This window comes from Aotus nancymaae, unplaced genomic scaffold (genome assembly GCF_030222135.1).
Source record: "Aotus nancymaae isolate 86718 unplaced genomic scaffold, 86718_ANA_hifiasm-v0.15.2.pri h1tg000072l, whole genome shotgun sequence".
NCBI classification, from domain to species: Eukaryota; Metazoa; Chordata; class Mammalia; order Primates; family Aotidae; genus Aotus; species Aotus nancymaae.
Window position 1 is genome coordinate 17,086,108 of NW_026988487.1, and position 26,943 is coordinate 17,113,050.

The window sequence follows — 26,943 nt, forward strand, 5'->3', positions numbered from 1 at the left end:
AGTTTATTGAGATATAATTCACACACCATATAATTCACCCATTTAAAGTATACAGTCAATTGGCTTTTAGTATATTCACAGAATAGTAGAACTATCACCACAATTGATTAAAAAACTTTTTCATAACCCCCAAAAGAAACCCCTTATCCCCTAGCTGTAATTCCTCACCCCACCACTAGCCCTAGGCAACCACCAACCTACTTTCTATCTCTACGAATTTGCCTATTCTGGTTATTTTTATTTTATTTTTTAGAGACAGGGTCTTTCTCTGTTGCCCAGGCTGGAGTGCAGTGGCGCAATCATAGCTCACTGCAACCTTAAATTACTGGACTTAGCGCTTCTCCTGTTCCAGACTCTCAAAGCACTGGGATTGTAGATGCATATCACTTCACTCAGCTAATTTTTATTTATTTATTTTTGTAGAGATAGGATTTTGCTTTGTTCTCAAACTCCTGGCTTCAAGCAATCCTCCACCTCAGCCTCCCAAAGTACTGGGATTACAGATGTGAGCCACTGCACTAGGCCCATATCTGTCTTTTTTCTTATAACCATCTTCATGTATATGAAGTCGTATCTCATTGTGGTTTTGATTGGTGTTTCCCACATGGCAAATGATGTTGAGCAGCTTTTTAATGTGCTTATTGGCCATTTATATATCTTATTTATAGAAATGTCTATTCAGGGCCAGGCCCAGTGGCTCACGCCTGTAATTCCAGCACTTTGGGAGGCCAAGGCAGGCAGATCACAAGGTCAAGAGATTGAGACCATTCTGGCCAACATGGTGAAACTCCGTCTCTACTAAAAATTCAAAAATTAGCTGGCTGTTGTGGCATGTGCCTGTAATTCCAGCTACTTGGGAGGCTGAGGCAGAATTGCTTTAACCAGGGAGTTGAAAATTGCAGTGAGCCGAGATCGCACCACTGCACTCCAGCCTGGCAACAGAGCGAGACTCCGTCTCAAAAAAAAAAAGAAATGTCTATTCAGATCCTTTCCCCATATTTTTATTCGGTTATTTGTCATTTTATTATTAAGTTGTAATCGTTCCTTCTTTTTGAGACGGAGTTTTGCTATTGTTGCCCAAGCTGGAGTGCAATGGTGTGATCTTGGCTCACTGTAACCTCCTCCTCCTGGGTTCAAGCGATTCTCCTGCCTCAGCCTCCCGAGTAGCTGGGATTACAGGCACCCACCACCACGCCCAGCTAATTTTTTGTATTTTTTAGTAGATATGGGGTTTCACCATGTTGGCCAGGCTGGTCTTGAACTCCTGACCTCAAGTGATCTGCCCATCTTGGCCTCCCAAAGTGCTGGGATTATAGGCGTGAGCCACCGCGCCTGGCCTAGTCGTAATAGTTCTTTATATATTCTAGAAACAATTCACTTATACATGTATGATTGCAGAAATTGGGAGTTTGGGATTTTACTGAGATGGGAAGCAATTGGAGGATTTTGAGCAGAGAAGTGATATTATTTGACTTAAGCTATTTATTTATTTATTGAGATGGAGTTTCACTCTGTTGCTCAGGCTGGAGTGCAATGGTGCAATCTTGGCTCACTTTAACCTCCCTCCAAGTAGGGAGGAAGGAGGCCAGAGTGGAGGCAGAGAAATTAGTCAGGAAGCTGTTGCAATAACCCAAGTGAGAAAGAATGGTGGATCGGACCACCAATCAGGATAGTTAGAAGTGGTCAGATTCTGGATATATTTTGGAAGTAGAGCCAACAGAATTTACTGAAGGGTTGGATGTGGGGTGTGAGAGTAAGAGAAATCAAGGATGATTCCCAGAGTTTTGCTCTATGAAACTAAGGTGGCAAAGACTTAGACCCCTAAGGGGATGCTCAAAAGTCCTTTATATTTTGACATGCCTATTAGTCATCCAGTAGAGACATGGGGAAATAAGCTGGATGTACATTTCCTGAATTCTAAATCCAAGTGACAGAAGTTGGATATATGAGTTTGAGGCTTGGAGGAAGTTTGGAACTGGAGTCAACAGCATGTAGACTGGTTTAGCAATGGGACTGGCTAGGATCACTTAAGCAGGAAAAAGGCGTTCAAAGACTGAGTATTTTGGTTATTTGTTGCTGAGTAACAAACCATCCTAAAACATAATGGCTTAAAATATCACTTTACTATTTCTTACAATCCTATGGGTCAGGAATTTGAGCAGGCCTCTGCTGTTCCAGTGTAATCCATATGACATCAGCTGGGCTACTCTGCTGCCCTTAGCTGTCTAGAGACCCAAAGAAGCTTTCACTCACATGTCTGGTGCCTTGGTGTACTCTATATGGCCTCTCTCTCTTCCTCATTCAGGAGTCTAGCTCAAGCTTTCTTGTGGCATGGCGGCTGCTTCCCTAAGCAAAAGCAAATGCTACCAGACCTCTGGAAGGTTAACCAGGAACCACATTCTATTGGTCAAAGCAAGTCATGCAACAAACCCTGATTAAAGGGGAGAGGAAATAGATTCTACCTCTTCAGGGATAGAGTGTCATGTATACACTGGGAGGGAAAGACTTGGTGAGCACCATCTCTGGAGATCATCTACTCATTGAGCCCTGGGGCATTCCAGTATTTAAAGGACAGAAAGATGAGAGGTTTTCAATAAAGAGAATTTGAAATTGTGGCCAACAAAGTAAGAGAAGGACAAGCTCTGAGGACTTTAGACTTCACCTTACTCTACTTCCTGTATGTAGAAATTATTAAATATTTCTCCTATTGCTTTTCTAGGCAGACCAGAGCAATGCTAAAAGAAGGTGTGTCTATGGGAAGGAGAAGGGAGGATGAAGAGAAGTGGGCTAAAGTTTACAAACATATTGTAAGACGGAAGGAATCAATTCAATATTTGATACCAGAGCGGGGTAACTATACTTAACCAAAATACTCAGGTGACCAAAACCCTAAATACCCTGACTTGATCACTACACATTATATACATGTAGCAAAATTTCACATGTATCCCATAAATTTGTACAAATAATAATAAAAAAGGTCTGTCCAGTGTGGCCACATCGGGACCAAGTGAAAAATGTTAAGGGTTGAAGAATCTTTACCCTGCAAGTTACAGGAAGAATTTCTTCTCAGTCTTCAATGTAAAGAACTGAAAAATATGACTTTTTCAACATTTTTGCTGAAATGGTACAAAAGGCAGGAAGAGAAAGTGCTACTGTAGCTAGGAAAGGTCACTAAACCCCAGCAGCTGCTGTGAGTTGGCCTCTCAGACGGGGCCTCATCATTTTGGGAAAAGTTGATCTGTTTTTCAGTCCTACGCCAGTTCAGTCTAGAATAGTCCAGAAATAGAATAGGCTCCCTGTGTTCTTTTTTGTTTATTTCCCAAAGTGGATACTTTGAAATTATAAAGGTAGCTCATTTTTAGCTAAAACTTTTGGATAATACAAAAAAGGAAATGAAATATAAAGAAAGTGGAACTCAAAAAAAAGGCCGGGCATGGTGGCTCATGCCTGTAATCCCAGTACTTTGGGAGGCCTAGGTGGGTGGATCACTTGAGGTCAGCAGTTCAAGACCAGCCTGGCCAACATGGTGAAACCTCATCTCTACCAAAAAAAAAAAAAAAAGGCCAGGTGTGGTGGCTCATGCTTGTAATTCCAGCACTTTTGGGGGCCAAGTCAGGCAGATCAAGAAGTCAGGAAATTGAGACCATCCTGGCCAGCATGGTGAAACCCCATCTCTACTGAAATACAAAAAATTAACTGGGTGTGGTCCTAGCTACTTGGAAGGCTGAGATAGAGGACATTGCTTGAACCCAGGAGGTGGAGTTTGCAGTGAGCCGAGATTATGCCACTGCACTCCATCCTGGTGACAGAGTGAGACTCTATCTCAAAAAATTAAAAAATGAAAATAAAAAAGTTCTTAGATAAATGAGTTAAAAGATAAAAATTAAAAATATAAACTTTATTTTTCAACATAAGCTCCATCAAGGTCAACACTTTTATAAAAGATGACACCAGCCATTTAGTCTATCCCCAAGCAATTGAGGGTGCTGGGAATTTAACCATGCCAATGCAGTCTTTTCTACATTTTGTTTTTTATATTGTTGTTTGAGACAGGGTCTTGTTCTTTCACCAAGGCTGGAGTTCAGTGGTACAATTCTAGTTCACTGCAGCCTCAATCTCCCAGGTTCAAGCGATCCTTCCACCCCAGCCTCCTGAGTAGCTGGGACTACAGGCACATACCACCATGCCTGGCTAATATTTTTATTTTTTAGCAGAGACAGGGTTTTGTCATGTTGCCAAGATTGGTCTTGAACTCCTGAGCTCAAGCAATCTACCTGCCTCAGCCTCCCAAAGTGCTAGGATAAAAGATATGAAGTACACGCCTGGCCTTTTTTTTTTACACTATTAACTGAAGAAAGCTGGGTACCCTTTACAGATTTTTTAAGATTAGAAAACAAAAGAAGTTAGAAGGAGCCAAATTAGGACTGTAAGGTGGAGGCATAATGACTTCCCATTGAAACTCTCACAAAGTTGCCCTTGTCTGATGAGAGAAATGGAGCTGAAGCATTGTGGTCGGGGAGAATGACTCTCTGGTGAAGCTTTCTCAGGTGTTTTTCTGCCGAAGCTTTGGCTAACTTTCTCAAAACACTCTCACAGTGAGCAGGTGTTACTGATCTTTGGCCCTCTAGAAAATCAACAAGAAAAATGCCTTGAGCATTCCCCAAAAAACTGTTGCCGTGACCTTTGTTGTCAACTGGTCTGCTTTTGCTATGACAAGATCACTTCCACCTCTCGGTAGCCATTGCTTTGATTGTGCCTTGTCTTCAGGATCACACTGGTAAAGCTGTTTCATTTCCTGTTACAATTCTTCAAAGAAATGCCTCGGGATCTTCATCTCACTTGTTTAAAATTTCCATTGAAAGCTCTGCTCTTATTTGCAGCTGATCTGGGTGCAATGGCATTGGCACCCATTGAGTAGAAAGTTCGCCCAACTTTAATTTTTCAGTCAGAATTGTGTGAGCTGCACCAATTGAGATATCTATGGTGTTAGCTATTGTTTGTGCTTTTAATTATTGCTCCTCTTCAATTAGGGCATGAACAAGATAATTCTTTTTCCTTGCAAATTGATGTAGATGGTCTGCTGCTGCAGCCATCATCTTCAACATCATCTTGTCCCTTCTTAACAAGTTATCTATTTGTAAACTGCTAATTTCTTTGAGGCTTTGTCCCCATGAACTTTTCTTAAACCACCAGTGATTTCACTATTCATCCATCCAAACTTCACCATAAATGTTGATGTTTGTTCTTCAATTTTAGCAGAATTCATGTTGCTCTGAGAGATGCTCAAGTTGATGTCTTATCCTTCTTAGTGCCTCAAATGAAATCCCATTCAGATATGTTATAACAAGTTAGTATGAGTTTATTTTAGTGCAAAATAATTTGAAATCCTTGTGTAGTTTTTTCATATCATGTGTTTTCCATGAACTTTTCTAAGTCCCCTTGTATAAGATTATTATATGATTCATTTGTTGTTGTTGTTGTTGTTGTTGTTTTGAGATGTGCAATGGAACAATCTCGGCTCACTGCAACCTCTGCCTCCCAGGTTCAAGTGATTCTCCTGCCTCAGCCTCCCGAGTAGATGGGATTACAGGCATCTGCCACTACACCAAGCTACTTTTTATATTTTTAGTAGAAACAAGGTTTTACCATGTTAGTCAGGCTGGTCTCGAACTCTTGACCTCAGATGATCCCCCCACCTCAGCCTCCCAAAGTGCTGGGATTACAGGCGTGAGCCACTGTACCCAGCTTATATGATTTCATTTATATGAAATTTTAGAATAGGCAAAACTATACTGATAGAAGACTAAGTGGTTATCTGGTGTTGGAATGGGGTAGAGATTCTGCAAAGGGGGATGAGTGAACTCTTTTGGGGTGATATTTGGGATGATAGTAGTTTTTTATTTTTTTGAGACAGAGTCTCACTCTATCGCCCAGGCTGGAGTGCAGTGGTGTGATCTTGGCTCACTGCAACTTTTGCCACCCGGGTTCAAGCAATTCTCCTGCCTCACCCTCCTGAGTAGCTGTGTCTGCCACCATGCCCAGCTAATTTTGCATTTTTAGTAGAGACAGGGCATCTTGGCCAGGCTGGTCTTGAACTTCTGACCTAGTGATCCACCCGCCTTGCCTCCCAAAGTGCTGAGATTACAGGCATGAGCCACTGCACCCAGCTGATAGTAATGTTTTATATCTTGATTGTTGTGGTGATTACATGGGTATATACATTTGTCAAAAATCAAACTATACTCTTTTTTTTTTTTTTGAGATGGAGATTGCTCTGTAGCCCAGGCTGGAGTGCAGTGGTGCAATCTCAGCTCACTGCAACCTCCGCCTCCTGGGTCCTGGTTCAAGCGATTCTCCTGTCTCAGCCTCCACAGTAGCTGGGATTATAGGCAGGTGCCACCATGCCCAGCTAATTTTTGTATTTTTAGTAGAGATGAGATTTCACCATGTTGGCCAAGTTGGTCTTGAACTTCTGAACCTCAGGAGATCTGCCCGCCTCAGCCTCCCAAAATTCTGAGATTACAGGCATCAGCCACCACACCTGGCCTATACTCTTTTTTTTTTGAGAAGGAGTCTTACTCTGTCACCAGGCTGGAGTGCAGTGGCGCAATCTCAGCTCACTGCAACCTCTGCCTCCTGGGTTCAAGCAATTCTCCTGCCTCAGCCTCCCAAGTAGCTAAGACTACAGGGTGTGCCACCATGCCCAGCTACTTTTTGTATTTTTAGTAGAGACGGGGTTTCACCATGTTGGCCAAGATGGTCTTGATCACTTGACCTTGTGATTCTCCTGCCTGGGCCTCCCAAAGTGCTGGGATTACAGGTGTAAGGCACTGTGCCAGGACTTTTTTTTTTTTTTTTTTTTTTGAGACAGTCTCCCTCTGTTGCCCAGGCTGGGGTGCAGTGGCGCAATCTGGGCTCACTGCAACCTCCGCCTCCTGGATTCAAGCAATTTTCCTGCCTTGGCCTCTTGAATAGCTGGAATTATAGGCATGCACCACCACGCTTGGCTAATTTTTGTATTTTTAGTAGAGACAGGGTTTCACCATGTTGGTCAGTCTGGTCTTGAACTCCTGACCTCGTGATCCGCCTGCGTCAGCCTCCCAAAGTGCTGGGATTACAAGTGTGAGCCCTACCACCCAGCCCAGCCTGTCTTTTTTTAAAAGTTGGGAGAAATATTGAGAAAATTAAATACACTTTTTTGTGTTTTTATTATTTCTTTTTTGAGATGGAGTCTCGCTCTGTGGGCCCAGGCTGGAGTGCAGTGGCACAATCTTGGCCCACTGCAACATTGACCTCCTCTGGGGCTCAAGCACTCTACACACCTCAGTTTCCTGAGTAGCTGGACTATAAGCATGTGTCACCAAGCCCAGCTAATTTTTGTGTTTTTTGTAGAGACGGGATTTCACCATGTTGCCAAGCCTGGCCTCAAACTCCTGACCTCAAGTGATCAGCCCCCCTTGGCCTCCCCAAATGCTAGGATTACAGGCATGTGCCACTGTGCCCAGCCTGGTAGTTCTCACAGTAGATTTTAAAAAATAAAAGTCTCCCAGCAATCTTCTAAGAAAGCCATTGTTAAGAGTGTAGAGTAGGCTGGGCATGCTGGGTGCCGTGGCTCGTGCCTGTATTCCCAGCACTTTGGGAGGCTAAGGCAGGAGGGGATCACTTGAGGCCAGGAGTTTGAGAACAACCTGGGCAACATAGTGAGACCCTACCTCTATTTAAAAAAAAAAAAAAAGTTGGGCAGACGTAGTGGCACAAGCCTGTAGTCCTAGCTATGCAGGAGGCTCACTTGAGCTGGAGTTGGAGGTTGCAGTGAGTATGATTGTGCCACTGTACTCTAGCCTGGGTGATAGAGTGAGACCCTATCTCTAAAAAAATAATTTAAGAGTGTTGGTGTAAATCTATTTATACTTTCTATGCACATTCAAATAAGTGGGAAGGTGGGAAGGTAAGATGCCTGGAGCTGCCACCTCAGCCTCCAGCTTGGCACCCCAGGACTCAGCAGGCTCAGCTCACCACCTCCCCTGCTCACTGGTGCTGTGCTCAGCTGCCTCTTGAGATTTTTCTGCTTCCATTTTCCTTAAGCTATTGTGACTTCCCAATCTGAGTCTGTAATGCATACTTGTGTATATATTTGCATGTTTGTGTGAATGTATGTGTGCACATTTTATATTAATAGATTTTATGTTAATAGGTAATTTTTTTTTTTGACACAGAGTCTTGCTCTGTTGCCCAGGCTAGAGTGCAGTGGCGAGATCTCGGTTCACTGCAACCTTCTCCTCTCGGGTTCAAGCCTATTCTCCTGCCTCAGCCTCACTAGTAACTGGGATTACAGGTGCGTGCCACCACACCCGGCTGATTTTTGTATTTTTAGTAGAGACGGGGTTTCACCTTCTTGGCCAGGCCGGTCTCAAACTCCTGACCTCAGGTGATCCACCCACCTCAGCCTCCCAAAGTGCTGGAATTACAGGCGTGAGCTACCTCATCTGGCCCTAAATTTTATGTTAATAGGTTCCCTCTATACCTCCAGTACTGGGACTTGGAATTTTTCACTCATGAATTTCATGGACTTTTAAAAATATTAGTAATATTGATTTAAATTATTCTTTAAAATATTCTATGGTATTTCATTGTATAGCTATACCAGGATTTATTTAACTTTTTATCATTGATGGACATTTAAATAGTTTTCCTTTTTTTTTTTTTTTTAACTATTATCAGCAAGACTATAATAAATATCTTTTGACATACATATTTGCATAATAATACATTTACTTTTTAGGGGTAGATAATCCTTTTTTTTAAGGTTAGAGACAGGGTCTCACTCTGTCACCCAGGCTGGAGTGCAGTGATGCAGTACGAGCTCATTGAAACCTCAAGCTCCTGGGCTCAAGAGATCCTCCGTGTCAGTTTCCTCAGCCTCCCTAGTATGTGGACTCCACGTGCATGCCACCATGCCTGGCTAATCAGAAAAAAAATTTTTTTTTGTAGAGGTGAACTTTTTTTTTTTTTTTTGAGATGGAATTTAGCTCTTGTCGCCGAGGCTGGAGTACAGAGGCACAATCTCAACTCACTGCAACCTCCGCCTCCTGGGTTCAAGCAATTCTCCTGCCTCAGTCTCCTGAGTAGCTGGGATTACAGGTGCCTGCCGCCATAGCCAGCTAATTTTTGTATTTTTAGTAGAAACGAGGTTTCACTATGTTGGCCGGGCTGGTCTCAAACTCCTGACCTCATGATCTGCCCGCCTAGGCCTCCCAAAGTGCTGGGATTACAAGTGTGAGCCATCTCACCCGGCCCAAGATGGAGTGTTGATATGTTTCCCAGGCTGATCTTGAACTCCTGGTCTCAAGTGATTCTCCCACCTTGGCCTTCCAAAGTGCTAAGATTACAAGTGTGAGCCTGGCACCTTGGGATAGATTTTTAGATGCAAAATTATGCATCTGGATGTGACCACATTTTCCTCTAGAGAAGACTGACTAGTAGAACTTTCTTCAGTGATGGGAATGTTCTGTGTCTGCCTTGTCCAATACTGTAGCCACTAGCCACAGGTGACTACTGAGCACTTGGAATGGGGCTAAGTGCAACTAAGGAATGCCCCCACATCTGCTCATATCTGCTTTATTTGTTTAGCTTCCATAATGATTTGCTTCCCAAAAAGTTCTGTGGCTAAAAAGCGTGAAAAGTTCTAAGTTAAGACCTTTCCAAACGCCTTTCCAGCTCAATGGGGCCAGTCTAATTAGACAGAGGTCAGACATCATGGGATGTGCAAGTACAGGAGGTCAGTAGAATATCTGTGATTTTTTTTTTTTAGACGGAATCTCACTGTCAACCTGGCTGGAGTGCAGTGCCACAATCTCAGCTCACTGCAACCTCTGCCTCCACCTCCAACCATTCTCCCGCCTCAGCTTCCCGAGTCGCTGAGATTACAGGTGCCTGCCATCATGCCTGGCTAATTTAATTTTTGGGTTTTTTTGTTTGTTTTTGTTTTTGGGATTCAGTCTCTCTCTGTTGCCCAGGCTGGAGTGCAGTGGTGTGATCTTGGCTCACTGCAACCTCCGCCTCCTGGGTTCAAGCAATTCTCCTGCCTCAGCCTCCTGAGTAGCTGGGACTACAGGTGAGTACCACCATGCCCAGCTTATTTTTGTATTTTTAGTAGAGGTGGGGTTTCACCATATTGACCAGGATGGTCTCGATCTCTGGACCTCATGATCTGCCTGTCTCGGCCTCCCAAAGTTCTGGGATTACAGGTGTGAGCCACTGTGCCTGGCCTAATTTTTGTATTTTTAGTAGAGAAGAGGTTTTACCAAGTTGGCCAGGCTGGTTTCAAACTCCTGACTGTAGCTGATCTGCCTGCCTTGGCCTCCCAAAGTGCTGGGATTACAGGCACGAGCCACTGCGTCTGGCCAGTATCTGTGAATTTTGATAGGAGAGCAAGAACATTTAAAACCCATACATTTACAAATTGATGTTTGTTTGCGTTAAGGCCTTGGTGAAGCTTGACCAGAAGTCACCCTGTGGACTGTCAGCATCTTGAGTATCCTCTTTCTCTCTTTCAGGGTAAAAGCCCCAAAGCTGTCATCAGCATTAAGGACTTGAATGCCACCTTCCAGACAGAGAAGATAGGGCACCCACACGGGCTGCAGATCACCTACAGGAGAGACAGCCACGTCAGGAACCTGTTTGTGTATCATGAAAGTGGGAAGGTGAGATGCCTGGAGTCGCCACCTCTGCCTCCAGCTCACATCCCAGGACTCAGCAGGTGCAGCGTACCACCTCCCTTGCTCACCAGTGTTGTGCTCAGCTGCCTCTTGAGATTTTTTTGCTGCCATTTGCCTTAATCTATCATCACTTCTCAATCTGAGACAAAAATATGAGGAGGGAAGGGTGAGATCAGGGAGAGGAACCTGGCAAGTACCATGGCTAGCCACCAATGCACAGTCACCAATGGAAGTCTAGTTACAGAAGTGACTACGCCCAGGCATGCAAAGCCAGGTAGGGCCAGAGATTCTGAAACTCGGGGAGGAACTGATAGACAGTCAGGCGGCAGTGCACCCTGGGACCTGCTTCTCAACATGCGGTCCTGGCCCAACAGCACTGGCATCAGCCAGGAGCTTGTTAAAAATAGTCTCAAGGCTAAGCATGGTAGCTCTTGCCTGTAATCCCAGCATTTTGGGAGGCCAAGACAGAAGGATCACTTGAACCCAGGAGTTTGAGACCAGCCTGGTAACATAATGAGACCCCATCTTTATCCCAAAATACCCCCAAAATTAGCTAGGCATGGTGGCATGTACCTATAGTCCCAACTACTTGGGAGGCTGAGGTGGGAGGATCGCTTGAGCCTGGAAGGTCGAGGCTGCAGTGAGCCATGATCATGGCACTGCACTCCAGCCTGGATGACAGTGCAGGACCCTGTCTCAAAACAAAAAGAACAGAAAGAAAGAAAAATAGAATCTGAGGCCCACCCTGGATCTACTGAGTTAGAAACTGCATTTAAAAAAAAAAAAGGGACTGGGTATGGTGGTTCATGCCTGTAATCCCAGCATTATGGGAGGCTGAGGAAGGCAGAGCAGAAGGTCAGGAGTTCAAGACCAGCCTGGCCAACATAGTGAAACCCTGTCTCTACTAAAAATACAAAAATTAGCAGGGCATGGTGCCACGTACCTGTAGTCCTAGCTGCTTGGGAGGCTGAGGCAGGAGAATCACTTGAACCTGAGAGTTGGAGGTTGTAGTGAGCCTGTATTCCAGCTTGGGCAACAGAGTGACACTTCGTCTCAAAAAAAAAAAGAAAGAAAAAAGAAAAGAAACTGCATTTTAACAGGATCCCAGGTGAGTCTTGTGCACATTAAAGTTTGAGCACTTTTTTTTTTTTTTTTAACTTTTGAGACAGAATCTCACTCTGTTGCCCAGGCTGGAGTGCAGTGGCCTGATCTCGGCTCATTGCAACCTCTTCCTCCAGGGTTCAAGCGATCCTCCTGCCTCAGCCTCCTGAATGGCTGAGATCACACCCGGCTAATTTTTAAAATATTTTTAGTAGACATGGGGTTTCACCATGTTGGCCAGGCTGGTCTTGAATTCCTGACCTCAAGTGATCCGCTCACCTCAGCCTCCCAAAGTGCTGGGATTATAGGTGTGAGCCACTTCTCCCAGGTGAGAAGCATTATTTAATAGTCCAGGAAATCAGCCCAGTCAGAGACCAGCAGGCCAATGTGAAAGAATAAGCTGGGTCAGCTTCTGAGCAGAGTTACCTGACTGGACAGGGGACAGAGATGCTAAGTGGGGGTGGATGAAGGTGGGTGCTGACATTTCGTGAGCATATATTAACTCCCTTGGGCACTGCTTTTGGTGATTGCAGTCCATCATTTCTTAATCCTCAAAATAAGCCCCACATTACTGAGGCATGGACATGTTAGTAACTTGCTCAGGATCACAGCCAATGGTTCCTGAGCCCTGCACCCCCTTTACCACCCCATGTGCCTCTGTACTGTAGGGAGGACCCTTGGCAGCAGGAGCCAGGAAGCAAATGCAGGAACTAGACCTTCCCAAGGGGCCCTAGCACCACGGCCCTAGCCCCCACTCCATGCCAATCATTGCCACAAGGACTTGTGTTGAGGCACCCAAGGTCTCTGGTACTCAGGATACACAGCTCCCTCCTATCTGCCCAGTATGGTGCATCTGACAACCTGGGTCTGGCCATTCTTCTCTTTTGTGTGATACCCCAGCCTCTCTGTTAGATGAGCATAAGTGAGGGCTGCAAATTCCTGCCTGCAGGAGTCAGGGGGTGATTTTTTTTTTCCTTTTTTAGTTTTAATTTTTTTAAAATATAGAGACAAGATCTCGATATGTTGCCCAGGCTGGAGTGCAGTGGCTATTCACAGGCGCCATCCCACTACTGATCAGCATGGGAGTTTTGACCTGCTCTGTTTCTGACCTGGGCTGGCTCACTCCTCCTTAGGCGACCTGGTGGTCCCCCACTCCTGGGAGGTCACCATATTGATGCCAAACTTAGTGCAGACACCTGATCGGCATAGCGCAGTACAGCCCAGAACTCCTGGGCTCAAGCGATCCTCTTACCTCAGCCTCCCGAGTAGCTGGGACTACAGGCACAAGCAACAGTGCCCAGCCAAGGGGTAATTTAAAAGCTAAGTGGGGCCAGACTACTCAAGAAGCTGAGACAGGAGAATCGTTTGAAGCCAGGAGTTGGAGGTTGCAGTGAGCCAAGATCACGCTACTGCACTCCAGCTTGGGCGACAGAGCAAGATTCCATCTCAAAAAAAATTAAATAAAATAAAAAAAGCTAAGTGGACAGGTTTAAGGGGTGGGGAGGGGGCTGTGGCAAACAGGGAAACCTGCATGGAGGGTTAAAACAAACAAAACTTTGGGAACCACACAAAAATGTATGCAGGTTGGATTTGTCACCAGGGTCACCAGATTGTGACTGGAGAGACCTTCCAAGGTGAAGGCCTAGGCTTGTCTTTTCTCCTCATTCCCTTAGTGCCTGAGACCAGAGAAGGGTCTTTTTTTTTTTTTTAGATAGAGTCTTGCTCTGTCGCCCAGGCTGGAGTGCAGTGGAACAATCTCAGCTTACTGCAATTTCTGCCTCCCGGGCTCAAGCAATTCTCCAGCCTCAGCCTCCCGAGTAGCTGGGATTACAGGCATGTGCTACCATGCCCGGCTAATTTTGTATTTTTAGTAGTGATGGGGTTTCACCATGTTGGTCACACTGGTCTCGAACTCCTAACCTCAGGTGATCCACCTGCCTCGGCCTCCCAGAGTGCTAGGATTATAGGCATGGGCCACTGTGCTTGGCCAGAGGGTTCTTAATGAACCCCAGGACAAAAGAGCACAGAGCCCTGGAATACTAGGACTGTGTGCTTCGCCTATGAGAGAGAAAGGGGAATGGTTTCATTCATTTGAAACCACATTCAGATGATTTTCTCAATCACCATATTATATCAAAGTCCCAAACTACGACTATTTGAACCAGTCTTTTAGCCTCCTAGTTTCAAATTCCTGGGAGAAGGAATCTGATAAGCGCAGTCCAGCCTCTGTATTGGTCCAGGCCTGGTCCAGTTGCTATGGTTAAGCAGGGGCGGGATCACAGCAGTAAGTGGGGCTGCAACTGGAGGTGGGTGAGGATAGGTAGGGTAGTTCTCATAGGAGCAGGGCTTGGGCTGAGCAAGCACCGATAATCTATCTATTACAACATCAAAACTAACCTGCAGGATAAGTAGAATACTTTAGGTAAAATGTATGTGTGGATGGAGTGGATTAAGCAGAATGTCCCAAGAAGAAGGAACAGCAGGTGTTGGGAGAATTGCAAATAGTTTTGCGTGGAAGGAGCTCAGACAGCAAAGTCATACTAAAGAACTTAAGACTTTTTTTCTGAGGGTAGTAGACAGGACTCTAAGCCAGACTAATTAGATCTGTTTTTCTATTATCTGATTTTCTGATTAGAAAATCACTCTGGCTGCCATGAGAGGGCCAATCAGAGAGCAGCTGATCAAGGCCAGCTAGATACATGGTTGTCTGGGTGGGAGATGAAGGTGGCCCACGCTGCTGAGAGATGCATTCTCCCAGAGTGACAGCAGAAGGGGCTAAGCCAGCTTTGGTCTAAGATGCCATAAGCATCCTTATTAGAGGAGCCTCCCCAGGTATACCTGCTCTCCACCCAAATGCCAATCTTTGACATCTGAGGACAATGATTTCCTAGAGCCTTGCTCCTTCGAGTGTGTTCCACTGATTAGCAGCATCATATCACCCGAGAGCGTGTTAGGAATGCAGAGTCTCGGGCCCCATTCCAAACCTACTGAATCTGCCTCTGCATTTTAACAAGAGCCTCAGGTGATTTTGCACACGTTAGAAGGTGAAAAGCACTGTCTGAGGCCATTGCAGAATTCCTGTGCGGTTCACCCCATCCTTTCCCAGGGTTCTGGGGTTATCCCTGTCAGAGGCTTCCTGTTTGCCCAGGTTAGCCCAGGAGGCTCTGACACAGTCCTCCCTGGATGCCCCTGAGCTGAGCTGTGGGGTGTGTGCAGGCGCTGAATGCATGTGCTCCACACCCAGTGCCCAGCTAGCTTCCCGCCATCAGACTCAGCCTCCCACCCACCCCATCTCACTGCTGTGTGTGTCCTGTGCACTTCTCTCGGCAGGAGATAGTGGACTGGTTCAATGCTCTCCGTGCAGCCCGTCTGCAGTACCTAAAAATGGCCTTTCCTGCGCTCCCAGAGTCTGAGGTGAGCTAAACGTGGACCCCAACTTCTGAATCTCCTCTCAGCCATCTCCTTCTTTCCATGTCTGTTGACCTCAAAGACACTCAGAAGCCAGACTAGGTTTGTTTGCAGGCAAGACCTCGACATTGAGGGCTGGGCAGCTCCGAGGGAAACCCAAGGCATTCTCCAGGGTAGCCTGGGGCTTACAGCCTCACATACAACAAGGCAGCCTCCCAGAAGCAGATCAGTTTCTCCCCTTCAGGAGAGCGTCCAGGAGCTCAGCATTTGGCCATCTCTTTCTCACCCCTTCTCCCTCAAAAATGTACAAATGATCCCTCACATATTGCTCACAGAGTGCTTTGAGCCCATTTTGTACTGTGAAATGACAGCCAGGCAGGGGTGATTATTTCCATTTTACTGATGAGATATACAGTCCCAGGAAGGGCAGGTGAATAACCAAAGGTGCTCTTCCCTTTCTAACATCCCCGCTTTGCCCTGTGATGCTCTGGGCTTGGGAAAGCCTGGGATCCTCCCCATTACAGTTGTAACAGGAGCAGGTCTGCCCTCCATGGTCAACAGCGTGGGGAGCCGAGAACTTCATTTGGATTGTTTCCAGACTTCTGGGGCCTCCATCTCCCTATCTCAGGCTGGGCTGGGGAGGCCCACATAGTGTGGGGCAGAGGATGCGGCCTTGAGCCAGGAAGCCTGGGCTCTCAGGGATGCTCTACTGCTCACTTGCTGTGTGACCCCTGAAGGTCCTGGCACCTCTCTCAGCTTCTGTTTCCATATTAGTAAGATGGCAGTTAGTCGGGGTCATCTTCAGGGTCCCTTCTGGCTCTGAGGTTCTATGCTCTTGTCCTTTTCTTTTTTTCTTTTTTGAGATGGAGTCGTGCTCTGTCACCAGGCTGGAGTGCAGTGGCACGATCTTGGCTCACCTCAGCCTTCATCCCCCGGATTCAAGCAATTCTCCTGCCTCCGCCTCCCGAGTAGCTGGGACTATAGGCGCGCACCACCACACCAGGCTAATTTTTGTATTTTTTTTAGTAGAGACAGGGTTTCACCATGTTGGCCAGGATGGTCTTGATCTCTTGACCTCGTGATCTGCCTGCCTCGGCCTCCCAAAGTGCTGGGATTACAGGTGTGAGTCGCTGTGGCCAGCCTGCTCTGGTCCTTTTCAAGAGGCTCCCCTCTAAGAGGATTTTGTAAGTGATGGGGGTGGAAAGCCATTTTAATGTTGGGATTTTCTTATTCCCAACCATTAGAGACTCCTTGAAAGCCTAAATGTTTCTTAATTCCAAGGTCTGTAGGGAGCTAGGTGTCTGGAATGGGGTCTCCTCCTGGGCCCAGGGATGTGCTGAGATGGCAGCTGTCTGGGAGCAATTCCAGCAAGGCCTGGGCCACAGCCCTTGAGTCAGTCTGCTGAGTTTGCACCCAGAACTGGTTAATGCTGGCTCCCATGGGTGGGGACTGCAGAGTGCTGACTGCTGACTGTGAGGAGGGAGGACAAAGTGCAGATGCTCAGCCTTATTTAATCTGGGCAAGCTTCCCATCTTTGCTGACCCATGTAAAGGAAATTGCTCTTCCGTCAACGTCCTCAGTGTTCTCCTGCCTCTCTCATCCACTGTCGGTACCCGATATCCACCGCTGTCTTTCCTCCCATTTAATGTCTGTGTATGGTGTGAGGTTCTGAGCAATCACCAGGCCTGGCTCATGCTTTAGGGTCCACATGTTGAAAACCCAGGGCATCCCAGTGGGGCTGTGGTCCTGTAATAAATGCATATGGTCTCTGAAGCCCAAGAGCCTGATGCGTTACCTAGGGCAAGTCACCTTACCCCTCTGAGCCTCGATGCGCTCATCTGTCACCATGGCCACCATACCTACTTTCTAGGGCTATTGTGAGACTCCAGCGAGCCAAGGCATCTGAAGTGTAGGAAGCAGTGCTCCAGCCATGTGATTTGTCTTTTTCTCCCAATGGTTTCCCAAGGCCTCTACTTGCTCTGTGCTGGCTCAAATTCGGAATATTGAATAGTTAGGGACTCCATCTATTTTCTCCAAATGGAAGAATTAAAGCCTACTGAATGTATTTTAGGAGAAGGGGATTAGTATAGTTTATATTTTCTTTCTTGTATTTAAAACATTTTTTATTTGTTGTAGAGATGGGGTCTTACTTCTGTTGCCAGGGCTGGTCTCGAATTTCTGGCCTCAAGCAATCGTCCTACCTCAGCTTCCCAAAGTGCTGGGATTACAGGTGTGAGCCACCACATCTGACCTATATTTTCATTTTTGGCTCACAACTTTCCCTCTTTTAGACTTCCCATGGCTGTTCCCAAGACCTCATTTCCCCTGCTGGCTCCTGGAGCTCTGGAGAAGCTCCTTTATTCTTAGAAGCCTGGACTGTTGTTTGAAGCTCTAGACTTTCCAAGTTGAAATCCAGGAGCAGAGGAGGCCATCATCAACCCCTGGAAACTTCTCTAAGTGCAGGCTGCCAGGCTGGAAGGGATGCTGGGGATCACATGATCCAGGTTGCTTATTGCTCAGAGGAGACATAAGGCCTCGAGACACGGAAGGTCTTACAAAGGCAATGCAGCTCCTGGAGGCCAGAACTGGAGCTAGAACCGGGTCTCCCTACTCCTGCTTCAGAACTTCCTCTGTCCAGTCTGGCATCATTTTCTTTGCTTTTTTTTTTTTTTTTTTTTTTTTTTTTTTTTTTTTGAGACGGCATCTCCCTCTGTTGCCCAGGCTGGAGTACAGTGGCACGATCTCGGCTCACTGCAACCTCTGCCTCCCAGGTTCAAGGGATTCTCCTGCCTTAGTCTCCTGAGTAGCTGGGATTACAGGTGCATGCCGCCATGCCCAGCTAATTTTTGTATTTTTGGTAAAAGTGGGGTTTTGCCATGTTGGCCAGGCTAGTCTCAAACTCCTGGCCTCAAGTGATCCACCCGCCTCAGCCTCCCAAAGTGCTGGGATTACAGGTGTGAGCTACCACGCCCAGCCTCTAGCGTCATTTTCTCATTACTCTATGTCAGAATCCTGACCAATGACCAGGCCTTGCTCAAGGTCCTGCTCAGAGAGCCCTGGCCTGTTTATACTTTAACCCCCTAGTGTAGTAGCTGGAGTACAGTCTAGTGTCATCGGCCCTGGGCGTGAATCTCAGCTCTTCATGCTTCCAGTGATGTGACTTTAGGAAAACCCCAGCACCTTCTCTGTGGCCTGGTTTCTTCAGATGTGTAATGAGGCTGGTGATACCCACCTTGCAGGGTGATTGAGAATTGCACCTGGAGCCTGACGCAAAGTGGACCCTCAGAACATCTTCCCTGACACCAAGAGGGTCTCCGCAGAGCCTTGCCTAGGTCCATACGCTGGGGTTGCTGAAGGGGTCCTTGCACCGAGACCTTGTCATGCCAGTAAGCTCTGCAAACATCTGGGGTGTTGTCAACTGGCTTTGTTGAAACATTAATATTACATCCATTGCACTTTCCAAATATAATACCGTGAACCATGAGCACACATCCTTCCCCATTTCAAACTTCCCCTTGGTCAGGAGCCAAGCTAGGCAGGGAAGCTGGAGCCTTGGGGTGTGAGTTGGGGGTCAGTGTCTGTCTCTCTTCCCCAGCTCGTGCCATTCCTCACCAGGAACTACCTCAAACAAGGCTTCATGGAAAAGACTGGGCCAAAGGTACCTCTACCATTCCTGGGGAACGTACATGGTTTAATGTGTATAAAAGGTTTAATGTGTTTATGGGATGATTTTTAAGAGGACAGTGAAAGGTGTTAGGCCAAACTTGTCCAGCCCACAGCCCATGGGGCACTTGCAGCCCAGGATGGCTTGGAATGAGGCCCAAAACAAATTCATAAACTTTCCTTTTTTTATTTTTTGAGACAGAGTCTCACTCTGTCACCCAGCCGGAGTTCAGTGGCGTGATCTCAGCTCACTGCTACCTCCGCCTCCTGAGTTCAAGCAATTCTCCTGCCTCAGCCTCCCAAGTAGCTGGGATTACAGGCACCCACCATTATGCCCAGCTAATTTTTGTATTTTTAGTAGAGCCGGGATTTCACCATGTTGGCTAGGCTGGTCTTAAACTCCTGACCTCAAGTGATCCGCCCACCTCAGCCTCCCAAAGTGCTGGGATTACAGGCATGAGCCACCGCGCTCGAACAAATTCATAAATTTTCTTAAAACATTATGAGAGAGTTTAACGATTTTTTTTTCTTTGCACATCAGCTGTCATTAGTGTATTTTATGTGTGGCCCAAGACAATTCTTCTTCTAATGTGGCCCAGGGAAGGCAAAAGATTGGATCTCCCCATTTTAGGCAGTCGTTATGAAAGCGAGCCTTGGGCAAGTGGCAAAAGTACTCAAAGGGTTGTTTTTGGTTTTCTTCCTTCACTAGCCAAGGTGCAGCCCCTCCTGTGGTTCTCATTGCAGGGCTTTCTCTCCCTGCCCTAAATCAGATTTTGGCCGAGGCCAGTACTTTCAGCCTTGCCAAGCAGTAGCCACTTCTGATTTTTCCCAGACTTCCTTTTTCTCTAACTTCTTTGTCCACCGCCTGAGAAAGAGGAAAGTGCCTTTTCTAACTCAAGGCAGTACCTGGAGGCAGCGGTGAAGCTGGGAGAGGGTAGGGTGGGGTTGGAAGGGGAACGGGCGGAACCTTCAGAGCCTGAGGGCTCCTGCCTGGGCCCCAGGGAGAAGCACTAGGGTGTCTGACTGCGGTGGCTGGGCGGGAGAACCAGTGGGACTGGCCGGCTCCCTTGGCTCGGCCTGGGCTGGCCCCTGACCTCTGTCCTCAGAAACTGACTTGGTCATCTGTGGTAAGAGGTTCCCTCTTTTGCAGCAGAGAGAACCCTTTAAGAAAAGGTGGTTCGCCCTGGATTCTCATGAGCGGAGGCTGCTCTATTACAAGAACCCACTGGTAAGAGCCACTCCTGCTCCCTCCACAGGGCTTCCTCAAACAGAGCTGGGTAGTGCTTGTCTGGGACTATGTGAAAATTACAGATAAACACATCTCCCAGGGCCCCAGAGCTAGAGAAACCTCCGGAGGAAAACCTCTACCCCTTGTTTTTGTTTCTCTTGAAGTAATCTCCTGTGGCATGAAGATTCTCTCCCCTCGCTTTTAGGAAGTCCATTATGAGTATCCAAAATGCTGCCCCTGGTAGTTAAATAAGGTGTATTTCCTCCTCTAGTCTCCAGGGCTCACTTCTAACCAAGAGGCTGTGACGTGTGGTGGTTAGGAGTGCGGTGGATTCTAGAACCCAGCTGTCTGGGCTCTGGTCTCAGCCCTGCCACTTGTAGTAGTGTTGTCCTGGGCTGAGCACTTAGCTCTCTGTGCCTCAGTTTCCTCTTCTGAAAAACAGGTTTCATAAGAATGCCTTCCCCAGAGGTTGCCATGATGGTTATAAGAGCTACTATATGTAAAGCATTGTAATTCCTTATTTTAATAAGCTCTCCATAAATGTTAGGTATTACTTATTTATTTTTTTAGAGAGTCTCTTCTGTCACCCAGGCTGAAATGCAGTGGCATCATCACAGCTCATTGCATCCTTGAACTTCTGGGCTCAAGGTATCTTCGTGCCTCAGCCTCCTGAGTAGCTTGGAACACAGGCATGCACCAACATGCCTAACTAATTAGAAAAAAAATTTTTAGGGCTTGGGTGCGGTGGCTCTTGCCTTTATGTAATCCCAGCACTTTTGGAGGCTGAGGCAGGAGGATCGCTTGAACCCAGAAGTTTGAGACCAGCCTGTGCAACATAGTGAGATCCATCTCTATAGGAAATTTAAAAATTAGCTGGGTGTGGTGGCACATGCCTGTAGTCCTAGGTACTTGGGAAGCTGAAGTGAGAGGATCAAGCCCAGGAGGTTGAGTGTTTACACCCAACCATGATTGTGCCACTGCACTTCCAGCCTGGGTGAAGAGTGAGACCCTATCTCCAAAAATAATTCACAATAACAATAATTAATAAAAGTTTTTTGTAGAGACAGGGTCTCCCTGTGTTGCCCAGGTTGATCTCATATTCCTGGCCTCAAGTAATCCTCTGCCTCGGCTTTCCAAAGTGCTGGGATTACAGGCATGAACTACCAGGCCCATCCTCAGTATCTTTTCAACAGATGATGTGTATGATTTATTTCAGGGTTTTGATCTTTCAAATTCTGGGTCCCACTTAGCAGAAACCCCAGCAGGGACACTCATACCCCCTTCCCAAAATAGAGCTTGGAGGCCGTCAGGGCTGCAGGGCCTCTCTGCCCTGAGGGCACCCTCCAATGACCCTGTACCCTCTATTTTCAGGATGCCTTCGAGCAGGGCCAGGTTTTTCTTGGGAACAATGAGCAGGGATATGAAGTCTATGGAGACCTGCCCAAGGGCATCCGAGGGAATCGCTGGAAAGCCGGACTCACCATTGTCACCCCAGAGAGGAGATTTGTCCTCACTTGCCCCAACGAGAAGGAGCAGCAGGAATGGCTGGAAAGTTTGCGGGGTGTCCTGTCCAGCCCCTGGACGCCCCTCAGCCACCTCAGTAAGAAGCAGGAACTGAGGAGTGTTATTTTGGCCAAGGGCAGAGGGCAGAAAGGGGCTTCTTCACTTAGGTTCAGCTGTGATGCCACAAAAGATTCCTGATTCCTGCCTATGCTCTTTCCACTGTCTTCTCTTACTGCAAAAGAAAAGCACAGACACACACATTACTGCCAGAAAGTCTCCTCTGTCCAGCCCATTTTCCCCTAACAGAGCTGTTCCCCAGGAGCTCTTAGAGGAGTTTGGCTCTGGCAGAACCCCTGGTGCTGTCTGTACCCTTCGCAGTGTGGGGGCTGAGCAGCTTCTCTCTCCCTCCACCCTCCTCTCTGCTGATCCTTTTTCTCGTGAGAAAATCCTGGCCTGTTATTATTAGCTAAGGTCACACCCGCTGGGCAGCTCCTGGGATTTTTGGATTCCTCCCCACTCCAGGCTATTTCTAGTGGCTTCTTTTCTCCGAGTCCTCCTGTCTGCTTCTCTCCTGCTCCTCCTCTTTACCCGTAGGCCTTCCTCAGTGCCTGTGAAAAAAGAGGAGACGTGCTGAGCTCCAGCAGGAAACTGCTGGCCCAGGCCCTGGCTTCTGGGGCTCAAAGGAGAATTTCTGTGTTTGGAAAAGTACAGACTGAGCAGGTGACCCCCGACAGCCCCTTGGGGGAAACCCTTGTACCCTGTGAGTCTGACTGATATAAACACAAACTCTCTTGACTGTCCGACAAAGGCCAAAGCCAGAGAGCCTCAGAAGGGACTTGCAAATTGCGAGTGAGGTGCTCCAGCTGGCGCTTTCTTTTCTCTGTGGACTGCTGCTTATGAGTTTCTTGGTTTTTCTGTCTCTGTGCCTCTGTCCCTCCACTTTTTTCTCCTTTGCTGGTATGTGCATCCCCTCTGACGCCCTGGCTCTCACCCTTTCATTCTGTTTTTCATTCTGACTCCCTCTGTCTTTGTGTGTGTGTGTGTGTGTTTCTTTTTTTGAGACAAAGTCTTGCACTGTCACCCAGGCTGGAGTGCAGTGACATGATCTCGACTCACTGCAACCTCCTCTTCCTGGGTTCAAGAGACTCTCCTGCCTCAGCCTTCCAAGTAGCTTTACAGGCTTGTGACACCACTTGTAGCTAATTTGTTTTGTATTTTTGATAGAGACAGGGTTTCACCATGTTGCCCAGGCTGGTCTTGAACTCCTGAGCTCAAGTGATCTGCCTGCCTTGGCCTGCCAAATTGCTAGGATTGCAGATGTGAGCCACCGTGCCCATCCATGGCTCCTTTTGTCTTTATGCACCTGTCCCTTTGCTGTCCGTCTCCTCCACAGGGCAGCATTGGCATGGCCACCTTCCTCAGCCCTCTTCATTTCCTTTGTAGCTGCATCAACAGAGAGTGGCCACCACAGCAGGTGACCCGTTAACTGAGGAACTGGCTGCTACTGAACACCTGGAGCTCCTGGTGGGGAGGAGAAGTTCTCACCTCAGGCCTGGCTGCCCACCGTAAGTACCCTGCAGTCAGCAGCCATCCCTGGCAATGAACTCTGCCAAGACTGAAACTGTGGCTCTGGCTGCATTAGAACCCCATCAGCTACCTGAGCCTTCCCCACCACCCCACCCTGGAATCTGAGGATCTGGTACACAGATGGACATCCATCCCCTCCTCCCCCATACATACCCAGGCTTGAAATGCCCTACAGGCCCAGAACTTTCTCACATCTGAAATGGAGGCATTGCAATGAAAAGGCATCCACAGCATCATGCAAGTGACATCTTGTAAAAAAAAAAAAAAAGTTTCATCTGAATCTAACCATGAGGAAATCATCAGACAAATCCACATTAGGGGCATTAAATTGCTAAACATCTGACCCAGAATATTAAAAAATGAAGAGTGAAAGGTAAAGAAAGTAGTCAATGGCCAAGTGCGGTGGCTCACACCTGTAATCCCTGCACTTTGGAAGGCCGAGGCAGGTGGATCACAAGGTCAGGAGATCGAGACCATCCTGGCCAACATGGAGAAGCCCTGTCTCTACTAAAAATACAAAAATTAGCCAGGCGTGGTGGCATGCACCTGTACTCTCAGCTACTCAGAAGGCTGAGGCAGGAGAATTGCTTGAGCCCAGGAGGCTGAGGTTGCAGTGAGCCGAGATCACGCCACTGTACTCCAGCCTGGGTGACAGAACAAGATGGCCTCAAAAAAAAAAAAAAGAAAAAAAAGAGACTAAGATATGGCAACCAAAAACAATTCACGGTTCTTGATTGGTCCTGGAAAAATAATAAACAGCTGTAAAGGACATAATTGAGAAAATTGGGAAGTTTGGATATGAATGTATATTAGTTAATAGTATTGTAATGCTGTAATAATTGTGCTGTATTTGTATAGGAGAATGTTCTTTTTCTTAGGAGATACATACTGAAGTATTTAGGGATAAAATGTAATGATGTCTACAATTGATTCTTTTTTTCTTTGTTTTGAAATGTAGTCTTGCTCTGTTGCCCAGGCTGGAGTGTAGTGGCGCAATCTCGGCTCACTGCAACCTCCACCTTCCAGGTTCAAGTGATCCTCGTGCCTCAGCCTCCCGAGTAGCTGGGACTATAAGCGTGTGCCACCATGCCTGGCTAATTTTTGTATTTTTAGTAGAGACCAGGTTTCATCAGGTTGGTCAGGCTGGTCTGAACTCTTGACCTCAAGTGATCCACCCACCTCAAGCTCCCAAAGTTCTGAGATTACAGGCGTGAGCCACTGTGCCTGGACTACAATTAATTCTTAAATGGTTCAGCAAAAAATAAGTATATGTGTGCATGTATAATGTATGTGTATGCAGAGAGAGAGAGAAAAAAAGAAGCACAGAGAGAGAACCACTGTGCAAAATGTTAGCAACTGATGAATCCATATGAAGTATAGATGGGTGTTTATTGTCCTATTCATGTAAATTTTATGTAGATTTGAAAGTTTTCCAATTAAAAAGTTGTGGGGAAATGGCTGGGTGCAGAGGCTCATACCTGTAATCCCAGCACTTTGGGAGGCCAAGGTGGGTGGATCACTTGAGGTCAGGAATTACAGACCAGCCTGGCCAATATGGTGAAACCCCATCTCTACTAAAAAAATACAAAAATTAGCCAGGCATGGTGGTGCGCAACTGTAGTCCCAGCTACTCGGGAGGCTGAGGCAGGATAATTGCTTGAACCTGGGAGATGGAGGTTGTGGTGAGACAAGATCATGCCACTGCACTTTAGCCTGGGTGACAGAACTAGATTCTATCTGAAAAAAAGAAAGTGAACCGTGATTGTGCCACTGCACTCAAGCCTGAGTGACAGAGCGAGACCCTGTCTCAAAAACAAAAACAGCCGGGTGTGGTGGCTCAGGCCTGTAATCCCAGCACTTTGGAAGGCTGAGGTGGGTGGATCACTAGGTCAGGGGTTCGAGACCAACCTGACCAACATGGTGAAACCCCGTCTCTTTAAAAAAAAAAAAAAAAAAAAAAAACTAAAACAAAGTGAAGAGACACAGCACTTTGGATACATGGCAGAGAGGGATCCAGTGTGGGCTCTGAGTGTGGCCCTGCCACTAGCTCGAGACCACTGGAGTATTCACTTCCCCGCCTCTGTGCTTTGATTTTTCTCTTTGAAATAAAGTTACACTAACTATTGAAATTCAAAATAATACCAAGTATTTATGCACCTCTTAGGTGCCAGGCCCTGTGAATAGGCAAGAGATGACATGGTCCCTGCTGTCGCAGATCACAGACCACTGGGGAGGCAGCCTCTTAACAGGCAGTACAGTAAGATGAGTGTTCAGAAAGGGGAAGAGCAGGCTGCTGTGGGACTGCGTGGTGATGGGGCTTAGCCCAGTTCAAGGGAGAAGGAAGCCTCTTTCCTCTCCAGAAAGTGACATGTAAATTGAAACCTCCAAGCTGTTTAGAGGTTGGTCTAAAGGAAGAGGGTGAGGAAGCACTCTAAGCAGAGGGAACAAAGTGCTCAAAGGCGCCAAGATGGAAAAGAGGAACTGAAAGAAATCTCACATGGCTGAAATGTTAGAGAAACAGAGCGCCAAGACCCCTGCTCTGTGACTCATTGTTCCCTTCCTCTGTCTTCAAGCACCATGCAGAAATACACTGATGTTCTCTCTTCACTTCAGTGGAGACCCAGGGAGCTGGGAGGGTCTCTGTGGCTGGGTGTGGTGGCTTATGCCCATAATCCCAGCACTTTGGGAGGCTGAGGCAGGAGGATCAAGACCAGGAGTTTGAGAGCGGTCTGGGCAACACAGTGAGACTCTGATAAAATGTCTACAAAGAAAAAAAAAGACTAGCTAGACATGGTAGCGCATGCCTGTAGTCCCAGCTATTTGGGGGGCTGGTGTGGGAGGATCACTTGAGCCAGGGAGGTTATGACTACAGTGACCCCTGATTGCACCACTGTACTCAGCCTGGGTGATAGCAAGACCACGTCTCAAAAACAAACAAAAAGATTCTATGCATTTTATGGGACTTCCCTTTGGAGCCCCCAGTCAAAGCACAAGCAACACATCAGCCTGTTTCCTTCCTGAAGCTTCTTGACTGCCCAGATAGAGAGGTGAGTCCTCTCTATCTCCTCTGGCTCTGTTGTGCATTAAGGGCCAGTTTACTTGTCTGCCTCTTCCACCACCTGTGAACTCTGCTGGGTGTACTCTGCTAAATTCTGGGGATGAGGAAATTAATAAAGGCACAGTCCTGCCCTCAAGGAACTTATGGTCTAGAGGAGAAGAAAGTAAGTAAACACACAGTAACAAAGCTACTTGAAGAGGCAAACTGGGATTCTAAGGGTGGGAAAGAACAGACCCAAGAGATAAAGTTCTGGCTGGGCGTGGTGGCTCACGCCTGTAATCCCAGCACTTTGTGAGTCTAACAAGGGCAGACAACAGTCAGGAGTTCAAGACCAGCCCAGCCAACATGATGAAATCCTATCTCTGCTAAAAATACAAAAATTAGCTGGGTGTGGTGGCGTGTGTCTGTAATTGCAGCTACTCTGGAGTCTGAGGCAAGAGCATTGCTTGAACCTGGGATGCAGAGGTTGCAGTGAGCCAAGATCACACCATTGCATTCCAGCTTGGGCGACAAAGCGAGAGTCTATCTCAAAAAAAAAAAAAAAAGATAAAGTCCCAATGAAATGGAGTGCTTGGTTTTCGATGATTCCTTCCCCAAGGATGAGTATACCTCTATACCCTTTTTTAAAAATATTTATTTATTTATTTATTTATTGAGATGGGGTTTCAATTTAG

General features: G+C 46.8%; 1 protein-coding gene across 3 annotated transcripts in view; it reads left to right on the forward strand.

Annotated features, from left to right (window-relative positions):
* Positions 1-26,405, forward strand: part of ADAP2 (ArfGAP with dual PH domains 2) — a 39,713-nt gene extending 13,308 nt beyond the window's left edge. Inside the window, exons 6-11 of one of the 3 annotated variants that reach the window (XM_012449270.2) lie at positions 10,560-10,706; positions 15,153-15,236; positions 18,826-18,888; positions 20,044-20,121; positions 21,493-21,721; positions 23,068-23,186. In XM_012449270.2, coding sequence (XP_012304693.1) covers positions 10,560-10,706; positions 15,153-15,236; positions 18,826-18,888; positions 20,044-20,121; positions 21,493-21,721; positions 23,068-23,102 — 636 coding nt within the window. In that variant the 3' untranslated portion in view covers positions 23,103-23,186. Of the gene's footprint in view, positions 1-10,559; positions 10,707-15,152; positions 15,237-18,825; positions 18,889-20,043; positions 20,122-21,492; positions 21,722-23,067 lie in introns of all 3 variants that reach the window. The other 2 variants (XM_012449271.3, XM_012449272.3) reach the window with 2 other exon arrangements.
* Positions 26,406-26,943: the final 538 nt, after the last annotated feature.